We start from the raw sequence: 19,142 nt of genomic DNA on the forward strand, positions 1-19,142 counted from the left end.
TCTTTTAGCCTCTAATTTTTTCTGATAGAAATGAAAAATTACTACATGGTAGAGATAGCTAGATATTTAATCATAAAATGTTTTACCTTGTGTTTTGAGGTTACTTTTTTAAAACTTAATTTTACCTTGTGTAAGTAGCTCAACTTACTGTTTTTAGTAAGATTTTTTTTTCCAGAAGCTTGACCAATAATAATTGCACAATAGCTAAAAGTGCTTGCTCTTTGCCAGGCTGGTTACCTCTGTTCATTCTTTGATACAATAGAGATAAGTAACTTCTTCAGATAGGGATTTTTTTAAATAAACATTTATTGTTGAAATTATTACATATGTCCCCTTTTCCCCCCATTTCCCTCTCCCACCCCCCCCACCCCGAAGACTTCACCACCCTCTTATCTGTGTCTATGGGTTATGCATATGTACATATGAGCTCATTGGCTGAACTCTTTTCCCCCTCCACCCTCCCCTGCCTTCCCTCTGAGGTTTGACAGTATGTTTGATGTTTCTATGTCTCTGGGTCTATTTTTGTTCATCAGTTTATGTTGTTCATTAGTTTATGTTGTTCATATGAATGAGATCATGTGATACTTATCTTTCTCTGGCTGGCTTATTTCGCTTAGCATAATGCTCTCTAGGTCCATCCATGCTATTGCAAATGGTAAGAGTTCTCTCTCTTTTTTTAAGGTCAGTAATGTATGTGAAACTCTTGGGCTAGTACCCAGTACAGAGTAAGCACTAAACAAACCTTAGCTGTTATTGTTATTTCATGTCAGAATACGATGAAAAATTAAACATCTTAATATTTCATTTGAATGACCTTTCAAGGATACACCCAGCCCATTATCTTTCTTGATAATCTTGTAAATAGATTCACTTTTATCTCAGATCTGTTGAGACCTGGATAGAGATTTCCCCGGGAACTTTTTCTAAGTAATCCAAAGAAAGTAATAACCGCAACTTTGTGACAAAGCTTACAGATGAACGAATTTACAGGGTAGAATAATTGCAACAACTATTGAAATTGACTACAGTGGCCTGAGGGGCATCATTCATTTCTTGCCTCCTGTCTGTCATGGATGCTAAGCAAAGATATTCTGCCAGGAGCCGGTCCCTGCTTGCTGTTTCAAGAGACCTGGCATATATGGCATACTGTTCTTAATATGTTTGTTCACCTTCTTGGCACTATGTGTTTTAACCAAGGTCTCTGAGAAAGGTTGTTTCCCCAGGTAGGGATTTTCCCCTGAAGTTAGGGAGGGAATAAAACCCCTCAACTAAGTGCCAGGCGGGTAATTAATCACTTTAACTATGAACAATCATGCTTAAGCTACATAATCTTTACTCCCTGGAATGGAGATAAGAAACGCCCTAACCTTTGTAATAGAGATTGATAGGATTGAATCAACTGGTATAAATACAGATGTAACAAGACAGCAAGACTCAGAACTTAAAAGACAGAACTTAGAAGACAGCAGAACACAGAACGAAGAAGACAGAACCTACACAGAACGTTCTCTAGAGACAGAAGAACTTCGCTGGAGAGAACATGGCAAAAGATCCTGGACTGAACCTGACTACAGAAATTGGCAAGAGAACCTGACTAGAATCTGGTGACAGAACCTGGCTGGAGAACCTAGCTGGAGAACCTGGAGAACCTAGCAAGAGAACATGGATACAGAACCTGGCTGGAGAACCTGGAGAACCTAGCAAGAGAACATGGACACAGAACCTGGCTGGAGAACCTAGCGAGGGAACATGGCTACAGAACCTGGCTGGAGAACCTGGAGAACCTGGCTGGAGAACCTAGCAAGAGACCATGGACACAGAACCTGGCTGGAGATCCAGAGCAGAACCTCTCTGGAGATCGAGACCAGAACTTGGCTGGAGATCCTGGCTAGGCTGCTGATCAACTGAACGCTGTCTCCGTGCCATTCCTTCTTCGCCTACTCCGTCTACGCTTTTGGGAACCCCTGGACCTGCTGGGGTTGGACCCCGGCAATATTCCAACTTGAAGGACTGAGATCCAGCTCTTGAGAGCCCTTCTTCACACTGGATTGGCATCTCTTCTCAGTACTAAGAAGACTCCTGCAGCCTCCGGTTACCACGTGCCTCTCACTGCACTGGGCTCCTGCTCTGGCTTTCTCATGGCCCTTCCTAGTCTTTACTCTGAGATGAGGAAGACATCATTATCTTGCTCTTTAAGATTTTTCACTTGGGTTTTATAGCCACTGATCTTGAATCTATTGTCTTCACTCTCTGCTCCACAGCCCTATGAGTCCTATTCACCCTTTGAGTACTTTGTTTTGCCTGAAGTATTTTCCTCCAGTTAGATATTAAGACCAATTTCCCAACTATTTTTGAAAGCAAATGCCTGGACCCTGACTCACTACTAGTAAGACCTTGACAGCAGATTTCCTCCTTCCAGCAGCCTTTTAGCATTCCCTACATTCCCCACTGATTCTAGTTTTAAGACTTGCCTCCATATATCAACTCATTTGCAAAAATGAAATGACTGTCTGCTTCCATACTCTTCAAGAGTAGATCTTTCTCAGGTTGATCCACTTTCACTTTGATGTCTTAGTCAATCACTATCCAAGGGGCTGATATCCAAGAAGACAAGGGGCTGGGGGGCTGGGGTGGGATGAAAGAGGTCAATGGGAGAGAGAGGGGGTACTTATGTAAAACTTTCAACAATAAAGATTTTTTTAGAGCTAATAATTTAATCAATCATGCCTATGGAATGAAGCCTCCATGAAAACCAAAAAGAACAGGATTCGGAGAGCATACAGCGTGACCATCATACCAGGAGCCAGAATTTCAGGGCTTTACCTCAGTGGTCCATGGAATGGATGTCTTCTCAGAGGGGAAAAGGGTAGAAAAAGCAGGAAATTTCCATGTCAGAGGACTGCAGTTAAGTTACTGAATGCATCAATGAGGGGGAGGAGCTGGAAGATGGCGGCATAGGTTAACGCTGGAGATTGCTGCCTCAAACAACCACTTCAAAAAACAACTAAAAGACGGAACGGACATCATCCAGAACCACAAGAGGGCTGGCTGCGTGGAAATTCTACAACTAGAAGGAAAGAGAATATCATACCCAGACTCAGAGGAGGCACAGTGCTGAAGTGAAATACTAAGGTGAGGAGTGCACACTGAGCGGGCAGGCGGCGGAGGGTGCGGTTGTTGTTTTCAATCGGGAGGGAGTTTCAGACTCTGAGCTCCAGATCCAGGCGAGTCTCTAGGGACCCAGACTCAAACGGGAGAAGCGGGACTGTCTGACTTCAGTCGGAACTCGAAGGCAGCTTTCTCTCTGAGGTTTGCAGCGGTTGCTGGGACTCTGTGAGGCAGAGCCCCTAGGGATGGAACTGAGAACAGCCATAACTGCTCCCTCCGGCCCACCCTATTGATCCCCGGGGACCTGCCCTCCCCAAGCCCTGCGCAGAGCCATTTGCCAGATAGCCTCAGGCAAACGCTAGATTAGCACCGCCCTAGAGATCCAGCACAGAAGCTCTCCCACTGCAGACACAGCTGACTCTCATAGCCAGTTAGCCTGGAGGTCAAATCACCCCCGGTATTGCCGACAACAATCAAGGCTTAACTACAACAAGACTGCGCACAAAGACCACTAGGGGGTGCACCAAGAAAGCATAAAAAATGCGGAGACAAAGAGACAGGACAAAACTGTCAATGGAGGATATTGAGTTCAGAACCACACTTTTAAGGTCTCTTAAGAACTGTCTAGAAGCCGCCAATAAATGTAGTGAGATCCTCAAGAAATCTAATGAGACCCTTGATGTTATGATAAAGAACCAACTAGAAATTAAGCATACACGGACTGAAATAACGAATACTATACAGACTCCCAACAGCATACCAGAGGAGCGCAAGAATCAAGGCAAAGATTTGAAATGCGAAGAAGCAAAAAACACCCAACCAGAAAAGCAAAATGAAAAAAGAATCCGAAAATACGAAGATAGTGTAAGGAGCCTCTGGGACAGCTTCAAGCGTACCAACAACAGAATTATAGGGGTGCCAGAAGATGAGAGAGAGCAAGATATTGAAAACCTATTTGAAGAAATAATGACAGAAAACTTCCCCCACCTGGTGAAAGAAATAGACTTACAGGTCCAGGAAGCCCCAAACAAAAGGAATCCAAAGAGGACCACACCAAGACACATCATAATTAAAATGCCAAGAGCAAAAGACAAAGAGAGAATCTTAAAAGCAGCAAGAGAAAGACAGTCAGTTACCTACAATGGAATACCCATACGACTGTCAGCTGATTTCTCAACAGAAACTTTGCAGGCCAGAAGGGAATGGCAAGAAATATTCAAAGTGATGAATACCAAGAACCTACAACCAAGATTACTTTATCCAGCAAAGCTATCATTCAGAACTGAAGGTCAGATAAAGAGCTTCACAGATAAGGAAAAGCTAAAGGAGTTCATCACCACCAAACCAGTATTATATGAAATGCTGAAAGGTATCCTTTAAGAAGAGGAAGAAGAAGAAAAAGGTAAAGATACAAATTATGAACAACAAACATGCATCTATCAACAAGTGAATCTAAGAATCAAGTGAATAAATAATCTGGTGATCATAATAGAATCAGGGACATAGAAAGGGAATGGACTGACTATTCTTGGGGAGGAAAAGGGTGTGGGAGATGCGGGAAGAGACTGGACAAAAATCGTGCACCTATGGATGAGGACAGTGGGTGGGGAGTGAGGGCAGAAGGTGGGGTGGGAACTGGGAGGAGGGGAGTTATGGGGGGAAAAAAGAGGAACAAATGTAATAATCTGAACAATAAAGATTTAATTTAAAAAAAGATTTTTTTAAAAATCCTATCTTTACAAACTTAAAATAATAAGCATATATAATAGTGAACAGATATAGTATTTTTATTGATGGCGGAGGGGCATTAATCTTTAGACGTGAAACTAAAAATAGTTTATTTCCAGAATTCCCATTGTGAATTAGCATTTGCAACTAGGTCTGCATCCAAGTAAGGGGGGAATAGTTGGCAATGTTCCTATGCTGTGAACTCTCATTAGGTGAGTCATCTAATTGCATGGCACTGTCACAATTGTTGCAGCCACTGAGCTGCTAGTTTTGTTTATAATGAAAATGTCTTCTAAAAAAAAATGATTTCATACTGACTCCTGACTTATAGGCCAATTATTTTGTAATTTATGGTTGAATGTATTTAAAACTGGGTTCATATATAATACTGATAAAATAGCATACAAAAATAACCCCCAAATAGAATAAATCTATTAGTTTTGCTCTCTCCTCCATTCTCAAACTTTACAAAAACAGTCAAACAAACCAGTGTTCATTTTATCTTTCTTTCTGCCCCCTTCTTCTCTCTCTTTCCTTCTATCTCTCTCTTTTTTACTTTTTGTTGTTGTTAATCCTCACCCCAGGCTATTTTTTCCATTGATATTTTTAGAGAAAGAGGAGGGAAGGAAGGGAGGAGTGATAGAGAGAAACATTGATGTGAGAGAGACACATCATGGGTTGCCTCCTGCACACACCCCAACTGGGGCTGTGGGTCAAACCTGGAACCCAGGTGCTGCAACTCAGGTACATGCCCTTGACCAGGAATCAGACCCAACACCCTTTGGTATGTGGGCCAGTGCTCTAACCACTGAGCAGGAGTTCTCTCTCTCTCTCTCTCTCTCTCTCTCTCTCTCTCTCTCTCTCTCTCTCTTTCTCTCTCCCTCCCTCCCTCAATTATCAAGACCAAAGAAATAGAGATAAAAGACAAGTAACTAATATGGTAATAGATTATCCTAAGCAGAGCATGAATAGCTATGTAAGACTGGTTTCTCTAAAAGCACTGAATTAAAATAGATTTGCATTTTTACTGAGAATGTTTCCTTGTATGTATGAACTGTGTATAGTCACTATATGACTTAATGGTGTTCAATTTGACTCTTCTCAAGTGATTCAGATTGTTGATGACATAGTCATTTGTAAACTTGCTGAGACATAATCTGATGAACAGATATATTATACAGCTAATGAGGGGAGTAGGTTGATTTAACAATCAGAAAGCCTAGCAGATGACCAGGAACTATATCTTTATTCAGCCTTGTTGCTAGGTTTTGCTTATTGGGGCATATGCAATTTATGATGAAAATCATATGCTATGGTTAACATTTCATTTTAATTAGGAGAGTCAAGATAGTCTTAGGAAATAGCCCCAGAGATAATCAGTAGTCTAGTGTAGAGTGTGTGTTTTCCCTCATGAGCATGTCTTTTTTTAAAAAAAAATGTATTTTATTGATTTTTTTTACAGAGAGGAAGGGAGAGGGAAAGAGAGTTAGAAACATCGATGCGAGAGAAGCATCGATTAGCTGCCTCCTGCACACCCCCTACTGGGGATGTGCCTGCAACATGCCCTTGACTGGAATCGAACCCGGGACCCTTCAGTCCACAGGCCGATGCTCTATCCACTGAGCCAAACCAGTCAGGGCATGAGCATGTATTATACAAGGGAGTAGTAAATGTTGGTAGAAAATTATGAATAGGACTTCTAAAACACAACAGGGCACTACATTGCCAAAACTTGAAATGTTTTATCTTGTTGAAAGTTAATAGAATCCTAAATATTGCTAAATTTAAATAGCAGTGCAAAAACATTCAAAATACCATAATTATAGACTTGTCTCTATGACTGTACCACTATTATCACTCTTTAATTCCTACTGATGCCTTGCCCTTCTACTTACATCTATCTCACTACACAAGTAGCTGTTTCAATTCTTTGCCCCTTGTCTACATAATTGCCTCCAAAGAGACAGATTAGTCCAATGTCCTTCAATGGACTCCAACCACAAGGCCCCTATACACTAATGCTGGTTCTGCCATATTTGATGCATTCCTAAAGGAATAGAGCAGTGAATGGGCCAATTCCATTCATCACTTTAATTCTGCCCTAGATCTAAACCATAACTGTATTTCACTCAATAATAAAAATTAAACTGTAATTAAACTACACATAACTGGGAAAAGAGATGGGGGTTTATGGAATGCCTCCTTAGCATTATTATTATTCTTTGGGTATTGGTTATATCAGAATGTGCCAATTTTCATGGTTTCTCATATCATAGCATTTAATTACTAGAATGCATTGGAAAACTCCTTAAATCTTTTAACAGTAAATGTGATTGTTACATTAGCATTTTTATCTATAGTAACATTAAGACTTAAAGTATGGTGGTATTTCTAAACTACCTATATTGTTTTGGTTTTAAAGATTTAATACTTGTCCCAGGTTTTCTAAAATTTTTATTTTCTTTATAAAATTACTTAGCTGTTTTAAGAAAAATTGAAATTAATCTGATTTTGAATCAGATGCCCTTTGCCCCCACCCAACTCCCCAAATTTGAATATATCTTAAGCTTACTTTTAAACAAGATTCTCATACCCACCTACTTCACTTTTTAGTTTTTCAATAAAATAAATGGTACTGCTCTTAGTGAAATACCCATCATATAATCTCAATTTTAAAAGGGGTTTTGCACATTTTTTAAAAGTCTGTGTTATTTTCACTTGAATAGGAGTTCTGTGCTTGATTTCATGTCAAAAATGCTGGATTCCTTAAGATGAGTGATTAGTGGTGCCTTTTTTTCCCTCTTAAGTTAGAGTTCTTTGAGTAGTTTCTTAATTTATTTTTAGTGTTACTTCCTCTCTCCTCCATCCCCATTGTGTGAACTGTTGAGTTATTAGGGGTTGATTATCATTGTCCCACAATGCAGCAAAATAATGGTTCCACACAAAATATCTCAGTGAGAAAGCAGTGGGGAAGAGTGCTTCTACTGCTGTGAATGTTTAAGGCATAGATAGATGCCCTGTAGTGAGTGAAGCCCTGTTATTATTAATATCACCATGGAATGTGTCTTAGAAAACCCTGACCAGTTGCCAGCAGTCTTTTACAGACTTCAAAATGGGAGACTTTTAAAAATTTGTTTCTGACCTATTCATACTGACAGCAAGTACATTGCTATATTCTGTACCAAATGATGCCACAGAGTTTACAAACATATGGTAATACTGGGTAGTGATTTCCAAGGAACATATCACACATTCACTGGACCCTAGGATACATCTTTAACAAGGACCACAAATAATTGTAGGTTTTGGATAAAAAGGTGGTTTGGGGAAGCAATTTTATCTCCATTGTGAGTTACATTAAATATATAATAAAAGTCATGCAATTGAATAAAAGCAATTTTGTTACACAAAGTACTAATCTAGCAGGGGAAGGTGACCTTTAAACTTCTCTGCCTAGCTAATGTAGGTATTAGCTTTAGTTTGACCTTATCTGATGGTCAGTGACAGCCATTATCTTCTTCTTCCTGTCACTTCCACCAGGAAGACATGAGGAGATATTATTTACATCAGGCATATTTTAAACATACGCTACATTGGTTGAGAGGCTACTTGAACTCTTCGAGTAAGTCCATTTAGGCTCACCTTGCTTCTCTGCTTTGTAATTTGCAATGAACTTTATCTTTTCATAACTACTTTTGCTGGAATAAATGCAAAGTAAAAAAATAAATAAATAATGGTGTTTAATGAAGAACACTGATAAAACCATGACCATTTCAGGTTTTTTTATAGTATCCTATTTCTAAGGGAGAGACCTGGAAAATTGTCTACTTATTTGATTTTTTCCCTCCAAATATATTTAGTTTAAATTGTGAAATTTCAGAAAAATATTATTTGCCATAATTTAAAAATAAATTACAAAAATATATGCTTTTATATAGTGGTTATAACTTAAAACTTATTTTTTAAAAATACTCTTTTCTTTCAATTGATTTTACCTTTGCATCTGAATTCTACACAATTGTGTCCACAATGTATCTGAATTCTACACAATTGTGTTCACAATGTATATAATACTTGATATACTGTCAAACATTTTATCATAAGTACATTTTTATTTTTTTATATAATTCTCATGTCACATTAATATATGTCTTCATAGTTATCTATTGAGTAGTTGAATAATAATTTTCTTAGCTCTTCTTCATCCATTGAACATTTAGATTAACAATGTTTTACTGTTGTCACTGATTCTGTGAAAAATATTTTTGGGCTATTTCCTGGACAGTGAATTACTTAGGCAAGAAAGCTGTTTATGTTTAGGGTAAGTAATACATCTTGCCACAATGTGTTTCCAACGGCGTTGTATAGATGAAGATGCCAGCAGTAATATTAAGTAGTGCCATTTTTGTGACATCCCTGCCAGTATTGTATATAGGATGTTTTCAAAATGTTTGTGACTTTAAAAACCAGAAAATGGTACCTCATTTTATTCTTTTTGTGCTTCCATTTAAATATTAGAGTGAAGAAGGAGCTCCACAGGAAGGAATTCTGGAAGATGTGCCCGGGGAGCCTGACGAGACTTATGAAATGCCTTCTGAGGTAAAAGTTTATATACATAAAACTCCAAAAGCATCACTTAGGAGTTTTAGTTAGGTCTTTATGATAAGCACTATCAAAATCTGTCACTCTCAGATTTCCCTTACATTTCTCCTTGGTGAGAACAACTTACTCTCTAGTCTAGATGAACAAGTCGGCCAAATCCAGGATATGTTTTATGAGGACAACTTGCAAGCTAAAAATGGTTTTCACATTTGTGAAGGGTAGTTAAAAAATAAAAGTAGCAGCAGCAACGGAAGCCATATGTGGCTCACACACTAAAATATCTACTAGCTGGCCCTTTACAGAAAAAGTTTGCCAACTTGCATTAGAGAATTATTTTAATAGAAACCTTACATTCTAAAATAAAAATTCAAAATGGAAAGCTAGATAAATCAACTAAAGGCCAAAAGAAAGCAATTATTGTTTGTCATACAGTCCCAGTGGGGTGTTGGCTTAATAAAAGAGTTTACCAAAAAGTAATACAGTAGAAAGATGATAAATGAATGATTTGCAACAACTGGTATAATTTAGTATAGCATATTAAATAGCATAACTTAGTAATTTTATTTTAATTTGAAAATAAAAGTTTCTTTAATAGAAAATGCATCACGAGGGAAATTTTAAAAATACTTGTAGATGAATAAAACTGCTCAAAAGAACACAGAAAATCTGAAAAGATGTATAACAAGGTAAAGAGGCTGAATTATTGTTAAAAACCTGCCCACAAAGAAAATCCCGGGACCAGATGCCTTCACTGGTGAATTCTGCTGAACATTTAAAGAATAATTACAGCAGCACCAATTAATTACAATCAATACTAATTAAATCCTCTTCCATTTTATGTTCCAACTAATTCTATGAGGACAGTGTTACACTGATTCCAAAACCAGGTGTCATGGAAAAAGAAAATGTGTTATTGTTTTACTAAACATTGAGTTCAAGGGAATTGTAGTTAGATTATACATTATTCTTCATGGCATCATTAGAAGGCATATTGATAGTAATCCCATTTATAGAAATTGAGATTCAATTGCTTCTTTCCCTAATTAGATTTCACCAATATTGTGGGGACTTTTATGCATGGCACAATGCTGAACACTACAGAAAATACAAATAAGAGTAATTGAAAGCACCAGGATCCAGAAGTATACACTCCTATAGGTTTGCTAAAAACAAATACAAATTCATTCCTTCATTTACTTGTCATGATTATTTTAACAAACATTATTGACTGTCTTCTATGCACCAGGTATCACAGGAGCAAAAATGTCTAATAGTTTAATGGGTCTGTTTAGATCAATGGGGAGAGGTTTTATAGAGGCGATGATGTTGATCTGGGTGGGAGATATGATAGGCCAAAATGAAGAAAGGACATTCTAACACAAGGGGATATCAGAAGTGAAGGCATGCATATCTGAGAATGCATGAAGATGTGTCAGAGGAACAGTGAGTAATTAAACATGAGTCAAGCTTAGGGAGCAGAGAGAATAGTGACAGATAACAGCTTCAGCAATGGGTCAAAGACAAATTGTAGAGTACTAGAACAACCTTTTGATTTACATTTGTGCTTTATTCAGAAAGCAGCTTGAGATATTAAAGGTACGTTTGTTTGATTTTGAGCAGAATTCTGATATCAAATTGTTCTTTAGAAGGACTAATCTGATCACTTTAGTTAAGGCCATTAATATTTTTATTGTGGATGTATCCATATACTGTATGGCTGGGCTGGGTTGGGGGAACAGGAGTAATAATTGAAGCCATAGCCCTGACCGGTTTGGCTCAGTGGATAGAGCGTCGGTCTGTGCAGACTGAAGGATCCCAGGTTCGATTCTGGTCAAGGGCATGTACCTTGGTTGTGGGTACATCCCCAGTGGGGAGTGTGCAGGAGGCAGCTGAATCGATGTATCTCTCTCATCGATGTTTCTAACTCTGTCCCTCTCCCTCTCCCTCTCTCTCTGTAAAAAGTCAATAAAATATTAAAAAATAATAATTGAAGCCATAAATGAAGATGAAATTTCAAATGGGAGAGTAAAAGGAGAGAAAACATAACTTGCCTTTAAACATCTTAGTCTCCTTCTAAGAATTAGAGCATCTTAGCACTGAACAAAGCATTATAGGCCACTTGATTTGATTTTTACAGTTTGGGAAACTGAGAGCCAGATAGAGCAACCAATTTGTCCTGCAGGATGAGATTATATGATCATTCAGTGGCATATGTACAAGTAGAGCTCAGCTACCCTGACCACCAGCATGATTCACTTTTATATTTGACATGAAGACAAAACTATCAACAATATTGTGTGTAGCAGAATAGTTCCAGAACTGTTACGAGTATGACCTCTATTCAAAGTGGCAAGCCATATCCTATCTTATTCACCCTAAATCCTTGATTACTGATCACTTACACTAACTCTGCATGTTGTTTTTCTGATTCTCCTAATATTAGGGAGGTTATCAAGACTACGAGCCTGAAGCCTAAGAAATCTCTTTGCTCCCAGTTTCTCAAGATCTGCTGACAGATGTTCCACCCTGTACAAGTGCTCAGTTCCAACATGCCCAGTCATTTTCCCAAAGTTTTTACAGCGTATTTTGGATTCTTCCATCAGCAGTGATTGAAGTATCTGTACCTGCCCCCCACTCAGCATTTCGGTGCTTCGGTGAATATATGGTAGCAGGTCCCTGTGTGCTGTGTGGATATTGTGGCTTCAAATAAAAAATGTTAAAACAAATTAAAAACACCTAAGTGACTACCACTTATTCCTAAATCTTCACTATTTTTGTTGTTGTTGCTCTTGTTGAGGAGTTGTGACTTACTATCATATATTTTAAGATTTTTAGGTGTCTTTTAATGATTCTGTCTAAGAATAATGATGTATTGTGAAACTTGCTAATATATGTAATACTTAAAAATATGTGAGCATGAAACTATGCACCTATACATAGTAACTATGAAATTTTACTGTTTTGTGGTGTGTTTTGTGTTTGTATATAAATGGTGAAAATTAAAATAAAATGTTATCTCATTACAAAAATCTTATTTTTTTATCCCATCTCACTCTAATAAAGTCATGCTTAGAAACTGGCACAATTATCTTAAATACATAGTTGTTGAGAGCTGTTTGAATGAGGAGAAATTTTCGAGGAGTTAAACAGATGAGATGGAGCACTAACCCTTTACTCTGGAAATTACCCCAACCATCACTGCCCAAAGTCTGTTCTGATGTGCACTGGTGCCTTCAGAGGCTAGTCTGAAAAAGCGGTTCCAAAAAAGGATGAGTGTAAAATTGGACTTTTACTGCACCATCTTTAGATATTCATAAGACACATGAAAGGTTCTGAGGGAAGCAACCTAATTTTGTTTAGCCCAGAATTTTCTTTCTTAAAAAAAAAAAAAAAAAGAAAAGATTTCTAGGAACTCCCTTAAGAAATGTTCATTCTCCAGATTTATAAAAATCTCATAGACCGCTTTCAATTCTACTAAATTTATTAATTCCAGAATACTTCTTTAGGAAAAGGTTTTCTATGCAGGAATGATTCATTAACTCCTCATGCGTACTGATAGTAAGCTTGACAGTGGAAACCATATATAAATTAACTTATTTGGTTGTTCATTTTAATTTTTCAGGAGAAAAATATCATGTTCACTTTTTTTATTTTTTAAACATATTTTATGATTTTTTACAGAGAGTAAGGGAGAGGGATAGAGAGTTAGAAACATTGATGAGAGAGAAACATCGATCAGCTTCCTCCTGCACCAACCCCCCCACCACTGGGGATGTGCCCACAACCAAGGTACATGCCCTTGACTGGAATCGAACCTGGGACCCTTCAGTCTGCAGGCCGATGCTCCATTCACTGAGCCAAACCGGTTAGGGCATCATACTCACATTTAAAGGTAGTTAGATCAATGCAATAGAATAGAGCCCAGAGATAAATCCTTGCTTATATGTTCAATTAATCTATGACAAAGGAGGCAAATATATGCAGCGGGGCAAAGTCAGTCCTTCAATGAGTGGTGTTGGCATAACTAGACAGGTACATGCAAAAAAAAATAAAATAAAACTGGACCACTTTCTTATACCATATACAAAAATAAACTCAAAAGGGATTAAAAACTTAAATGTCAAACAAGAAACCATAAAACTCAGAAGAAAACAGAGGCAGGAAATTGACATTGCTCTTAGCAATATCTTCTTGGGTATATATCCTTGAACAAGAGAAACAGAAGAAAAAAACAAACAAACAAATGGGACTACCTCAAACTAAAAAGATTTTGCACAGCAAAGAAAACCATCAACAAAACAAAAAGACAACCGACTGATTGAGAGAAGATATTTTCAAATGATACATCTGATAAAAGTTAATATGCAAAATATATAAAGATCTCATACAACTTAATATCAAAAACAAGCACTCCAATTACAAAATGGGCAGAGGACCTGAATAGACTTTTCTCCCAAGAGGACATACAGATAGCTAACAGATATATGAAAAGATGCTCAACATCACTGATTATCAGAAAAATGCAAGTCAAAACTGCAATGAGGTATCACCTCATACCGGTCAGAATGAATAAATCAACAAACAAGGCTGGTGAGAATGTGGAGAAATGGGAACCCTCGTAAATATTGGTGAGATTGTAAATTAGTTCATCCACTATGGAAAACAGTATGAAGATTGCTCAAAAAATTAATAATAGATATGTGATTACCCAGTAGTCACACTTTTGGGTATTTATCTGAAGAAAACAAAACCACTAACTCAAAAATATATATGCATTCCATGTTCACTGCAGAATTACTAGTAATAGCCAAGATATGGAAGCAACCTAAGTGTCCATGGATAGGCAAATGGATAAAGATGTGGTATATAAAAACAATGAAATATTATTCAGACATGAAAAAGAATGAAAATTGTCATTTGTGACAACATAGCATAATACCTTCTAGGTCAGAGATGGGAAATGTCTGGCCCTCAAAATCATTTGGTCTGGCCCTGCCCAAGCCTTAGGGGTGAGTTAATTAAAAGTTTGGCCAACTAGAGCAGGCTAATCTTTAAGTTGATAATTTTTTTGTAAGGCCCTCCCCTTCACCCTGCTCAAGGTCCATCTAAGTGAAAAAAGTCAGATGGAGAAATATAAATAACACTAGAGGCCCGGTGCACAAAAATTTGTGCACTCGGGAGGGTCCCTCAGCCTGGCCTGTGCCCTCTCGCAGTCTGGGACCCCTCAGGGAATGACCACCTGCTGGCTTAGGCCTGCACCCGGGGGGGATTAGGCCTAAGCTGGCAGTCAGACATCCTTCTGGCAGCCCGGGAGCCCTCGGGGGATGTCCACTTGCCAATAGGGAGCAGGCCTAGCTGCAGTCGGACATCCTTAGTACTGCTGAGGAGGCGGGAGAGGCTCCCAGCACCACCACTGTACTAGCAGCCGTCAACCTGGCTTGTGGCTGAGCAGAGCTCCCCCTGTGGGAGCACACTGACCCCCAGGGGGCAGCTCCTGAATTGAGCATCTGCCCCCTGGTGGTCAGTGTGTGTCATAGTGACCAGTAATTCCCAGTCGCTCTGCTGTTAGGGTCAATTTGCATATTACCCTTTTATTATATAGGATAGAGGCCTGGTGCATGGGTGGGGGCCGGCTGGTTTGCCATGAAGGGTGTCCCAGATCAGGGTGGGGGTCCCGCTAGGGTGCCTGGCCAGCCTGGGTGAGGGGCTGAGGGCTATTTTCAGACTGGCCAAGCCCTGCAGCAAGGACCCTCACCCCATGAGGATGTGGCCAGCCTGGGTGAGGGGCTGTTGGCTGTTTGAAGGCTGGCCACAGCCCCCAGCCACCCAAACTCCCAGTGGAGGCTGGCTGGAAGCATGTATCTGGGATATATTTAGCTTCTATAATTGAAACTTTGTTTCCTTTTGCAGATGCCACAGCTGGCCAGGGCAGGCAGAAAGCTTGGCTTCCTCCATCACCAGGCAACCAAGCCTCCTGCTTGCTCCAGCTCTGTGGCTGCCGTCCGCCATCTTGGTTGAGTTAATTTGCATATAGTCACTCTGATTGGCTGGCGGGTGTGGCTTGGGTATAGTGAAGGTACAGTCAATTAGCATCTTTGTCTTTTATTAGTGTAGATATGTTCTCACTTATATGTGCAATCTAAAAAAAACCCCACAAAATTAATGATAAACAAAACAGAAACAGACCCATAGATATAGAGAACAAGCTGATGGTTGCCAAAGGAAGGGAGTGGGAGATTGAGAATAAAAAGTCACTAGTAGAAAGTATAATTTTATGAAAGAATATTCCAAAAGTTCTAGGCAGATGATATGTAGTTGTGAGGAATTAGATGTAGATTAGGCACTGTTAAGGAAGGAGGAATGCATACAATGACTCTAAGTAAGAATGTTCTACACAGAAAGTCCTTTTCTTCCCTAATTGGAAAGAGACCAGTGTTATGCTGCCTGTGTCTTCTCAAACTGGAGAGACCTGGTAAGTCTCTTATTTCATTTACATACATTAATGAGTGTTACTAATTAGGAAAACAACATGGAAAGTTAAAATATCTTTGTACAAAAAGCATTCTAGTACCAACTAGAAAATACCATGGGAAGATGTACATCCGTATTGGTTATTTTTGTGCCAATCACTTAAGCACAGAGTTGTGGAAGACACACAAGACTTTTCAGGAAGATTATCTCATGTCCACTGCTGACATATCAACCTGGCAATGCCCTGAGGGTCAGTCTAGTCTTAGGTTTATTTTGCAGACATCATTCCCTCAAATCCAAGTTATTCAGCTTTATCTGACACCAGGAAGGCTTTAGCAGAACAGGCCAGGGTGGGCTTGACAAACAATTGGCAGCCCAAGAACCTATTGTGTGGTTTGGCAATTCAACTTGGATTTTTTTTTTAAATATATTTTTATTTATCTCAGAGAGGAAGGGAGAGGGAGAGAGAAAAAGAAACATCAATGATGAGAGAGAATCACTGATCAGCTGCCTCCTGCATGCCCCCACCAGGGATCAAGCCTGCAACCTGGGCCTATGCCCCTGACCAGAATCGAACCCAGGACCCCTCAGTCCACAGGCAGACACTCTATCCACTGAGCCAAACCGACTAGGGCTCAACTTGGATCTTTTTAAAAAATCTCCCCACCAGTGTGAGATGCAAGTTGTTTCCTCATCTTTTTGGCTCATCCAGTAGGTAACTACTGTTGGATTAAACACACAGACACACACACACCTCAAGGTAACCATTAATTCTGAGATGGCATTGTTTACATCTATCCTGAGGAAGAAAAAAGCATTTTCTAACTGCAAGCTTGACAGACATCTCTGTCCCCATGCTTACAGCATCCTGTTTTGTTCTGGGATGAGTTCACCCCAATGTGTTCTGTCTTGGCAGGAATGTAACAGGGGTGACACTTCCCTGTGCGCTCTGTCCCTGGAATTGGAGGTAGTTTTTAAAAATGACTATGTGCCAATATGTAATACTTTCAACAATAAAGATTTTTAAAAATTAAAATGCAATGGCTATAAATAGAAGACCATTTTTTAGCAAAAAAAATAATAAAAATGACTGTGTCAGATATTGATGTGATTTATCAATATTAGCTCATTTATTCTCAAAATAACCCTAAGAAATGCTATTATTATCCTCATTTTACTTAATTTTAATAACATATTTTATTATAACTCAATATATCCAAAATGTTATTTCTACATGTAATCAATACAAAAATTACTGATGACGTATTTTACCTTTTCTTTAGTACTAAGGTTTGAACCCCAATATTTATCTACACTTAATAGGACTTACATCATATTTGGACTAACTAACCATATTTCAAGTGCTGAGGAGCCACATGTGGCCTGTGGCCACTGGACTGCACAGTGCAGTTTGAGGGAAGTGAGGTTTGACTCTGCTGCTTGAGCTACCAAATCCCACAGTGGTTGTTGCTAAAAATTTTTGCTCACGTACCTTCAAAACAGTTTTAGCAATATGTGCCTCCCTCTACCTTCCTTCCTCTGCCTCACACACACATTGTTAGATTGCTAACTTCAAGTTTCCCGAAGTCAAATAGTTGTAAAGATATAAATTGCAGTGTAATTTTAAACATTGACTTTTTTAAATTTTATTTTTCGATTACAGTTTACAATATTATTTCGGGTGAATTTCAGGCTTATGTACAGCATAGGATTTAGACAATCATATACTTTACAAAGTGGTCCCCTGATATTTCTAGTACCCACCTGGCACTGTTCATAGTTATTACAATAGTAGAGGCCTGGCGCATGAAATTCGTGCACAGGTATGGTCCCTAGGCCTGGACTGCGATGAGGGCCATCTTCCCTGGCCACCTGCAGCTGGCCCCACCCCCACCCCCGATTCCCTGTTCGCCATCGGGCAATGGGAACCTGCCGGCCGGTGAAAAGGAACCAAGAGTTGGTCAGTACATCTCATAGTGACTGGTCGAACGCACATTCTGGTCGTTCCACTGTTAGGGTCAATTTGCATATTACCCTTTTATCATATAGGATTATTGACTCTATTCCCTATGCTGTACAGTCATTTTATACATGAGCAAACCAAGGTACCCACAGGCTAACTAGCATTCTCATAGCCACACAGCTAGTAAATGGCTGAGCAAGGAGTTCCAATCCATATAGGGACAGAGTCAGTGCTCTCAAGCGACTGTCTCTCAGAGTGAGGGCACATAACTATGTAAGAGAACCTTCCAAAAGCCTAGGAAATGAGTAGTAGCCTTATTTTTCTACATATAATTATTTTTATAGTGCTATTTTTCTTCAGATGACTTTTTTGGAATAAGCGATCTTCATATATATGGAGATATATTTCTAATTCTAGGAAAAATTATCCAGCCCCTGATTCCACTGATTGATATTTTCTTATAGCTAAACTATGCATATCCTGACCACAGAACTAATTTATTTTCAGGAGATAAAAATGTTAATATAATAACAGCAGTCCAAAATAAGGCAGATTTTGTCATTTATGTAGAATTATGGGCACTTGGTTTCTGTCAAATGGTATATGAATATGGATATATAAAAAATAAAGTTTAATAAGATTTTTACTTAATGTATTAATGTAATTACTGAATTTAGACATTAAACCAGAAAAGGCATAAATGAATTAAGAATTTATATTTTTAAATACTATTAACACCTTAACCTTTTATAATAACCTTTAATTTTCTTGGTATATTTTTGGATATAGTAATGTTATATTTTATTCTTTGCACAAGCATGGATTTGAAGAATCCAAATACAATACAATAGATATAACACAAACTACTTCAAAATATGATTTTAGTTCTCATATCTACTATAGAATTATCTAAGATTTCCTTAAATGTTTTTTTGCTGCTACACTAGTATCTTTGATTTTTTAAAATCCAATAACACAGATGGTATTTTAGAAGCAGCTAAAAAAATTTCTTTCTAAAAGCCCGAGTTTGGGCCTTTAGTAATTTTGCTGATATTCTCCTAAAGTCAGGTAGGATCGCATAGGAGATTTCCAAAGTTCATCCTGCAACTATAGGTTATTGCACTGGGATAGCTTCTCTTGTGAACCTTATAAAAATGTATCCTCAGATTCCCTTAAAGGTCAGTGACCAGAAATCCCCACTGTTTCTATGGCAACACAGCAAGATATGGTGCCTTGGAAATGTGCTGCATTTTAATTAGGTTCCTCTAGT

General features: G+C 38.6%; 1 protein-coding gene across 11 annotated transcripts in view; it reads left to right on the forward strand.

The window, feature by feature from the left end:
- SNCA (synuclein alpha) overlaps nucleotides 1-12,514 on the forward strand; it is a 107,900-nt gene extending 95,386 nt beyond the window's left edge. For all 11 annotated transcript variants that reach the window (XM_081110516.1, XM_081110522.1, XM_081110518.1 and 8 more), the window contains exons 5-6: nucleotides 9,355-9,435; nucleotides 11,882-12,514. In XM_081110516.1, the coding sequence (XP_080966642.1) occupies nucleotides 9,355-9,435; nucleotides 11,882-11,914 (114 nt within the window). In that variant the 3' untranslated portion in view covers nucleotides 11,915-12,514. The remainder of the gene's footprint in view (nucleotides 1-9,354; nucleotides 9,436-11,881) is intronic.
- The last annotated feature ends 6,628 nt before the right edge of the window (nucleotides 12,515-19,142 follow it).

Source organism: Myotis nattereri (assembly GCF_964212035.1).
Source record: "Myotis nattereri genome assembly, chromosome: 1".
Classification (NCBI taxonomy): domain Eukaryota; kingdom Metazoa; phylum Chordata; class Mammalia; order Chiroptera; family Vespertilionidae; genus Myotis; species Myotis nattereri.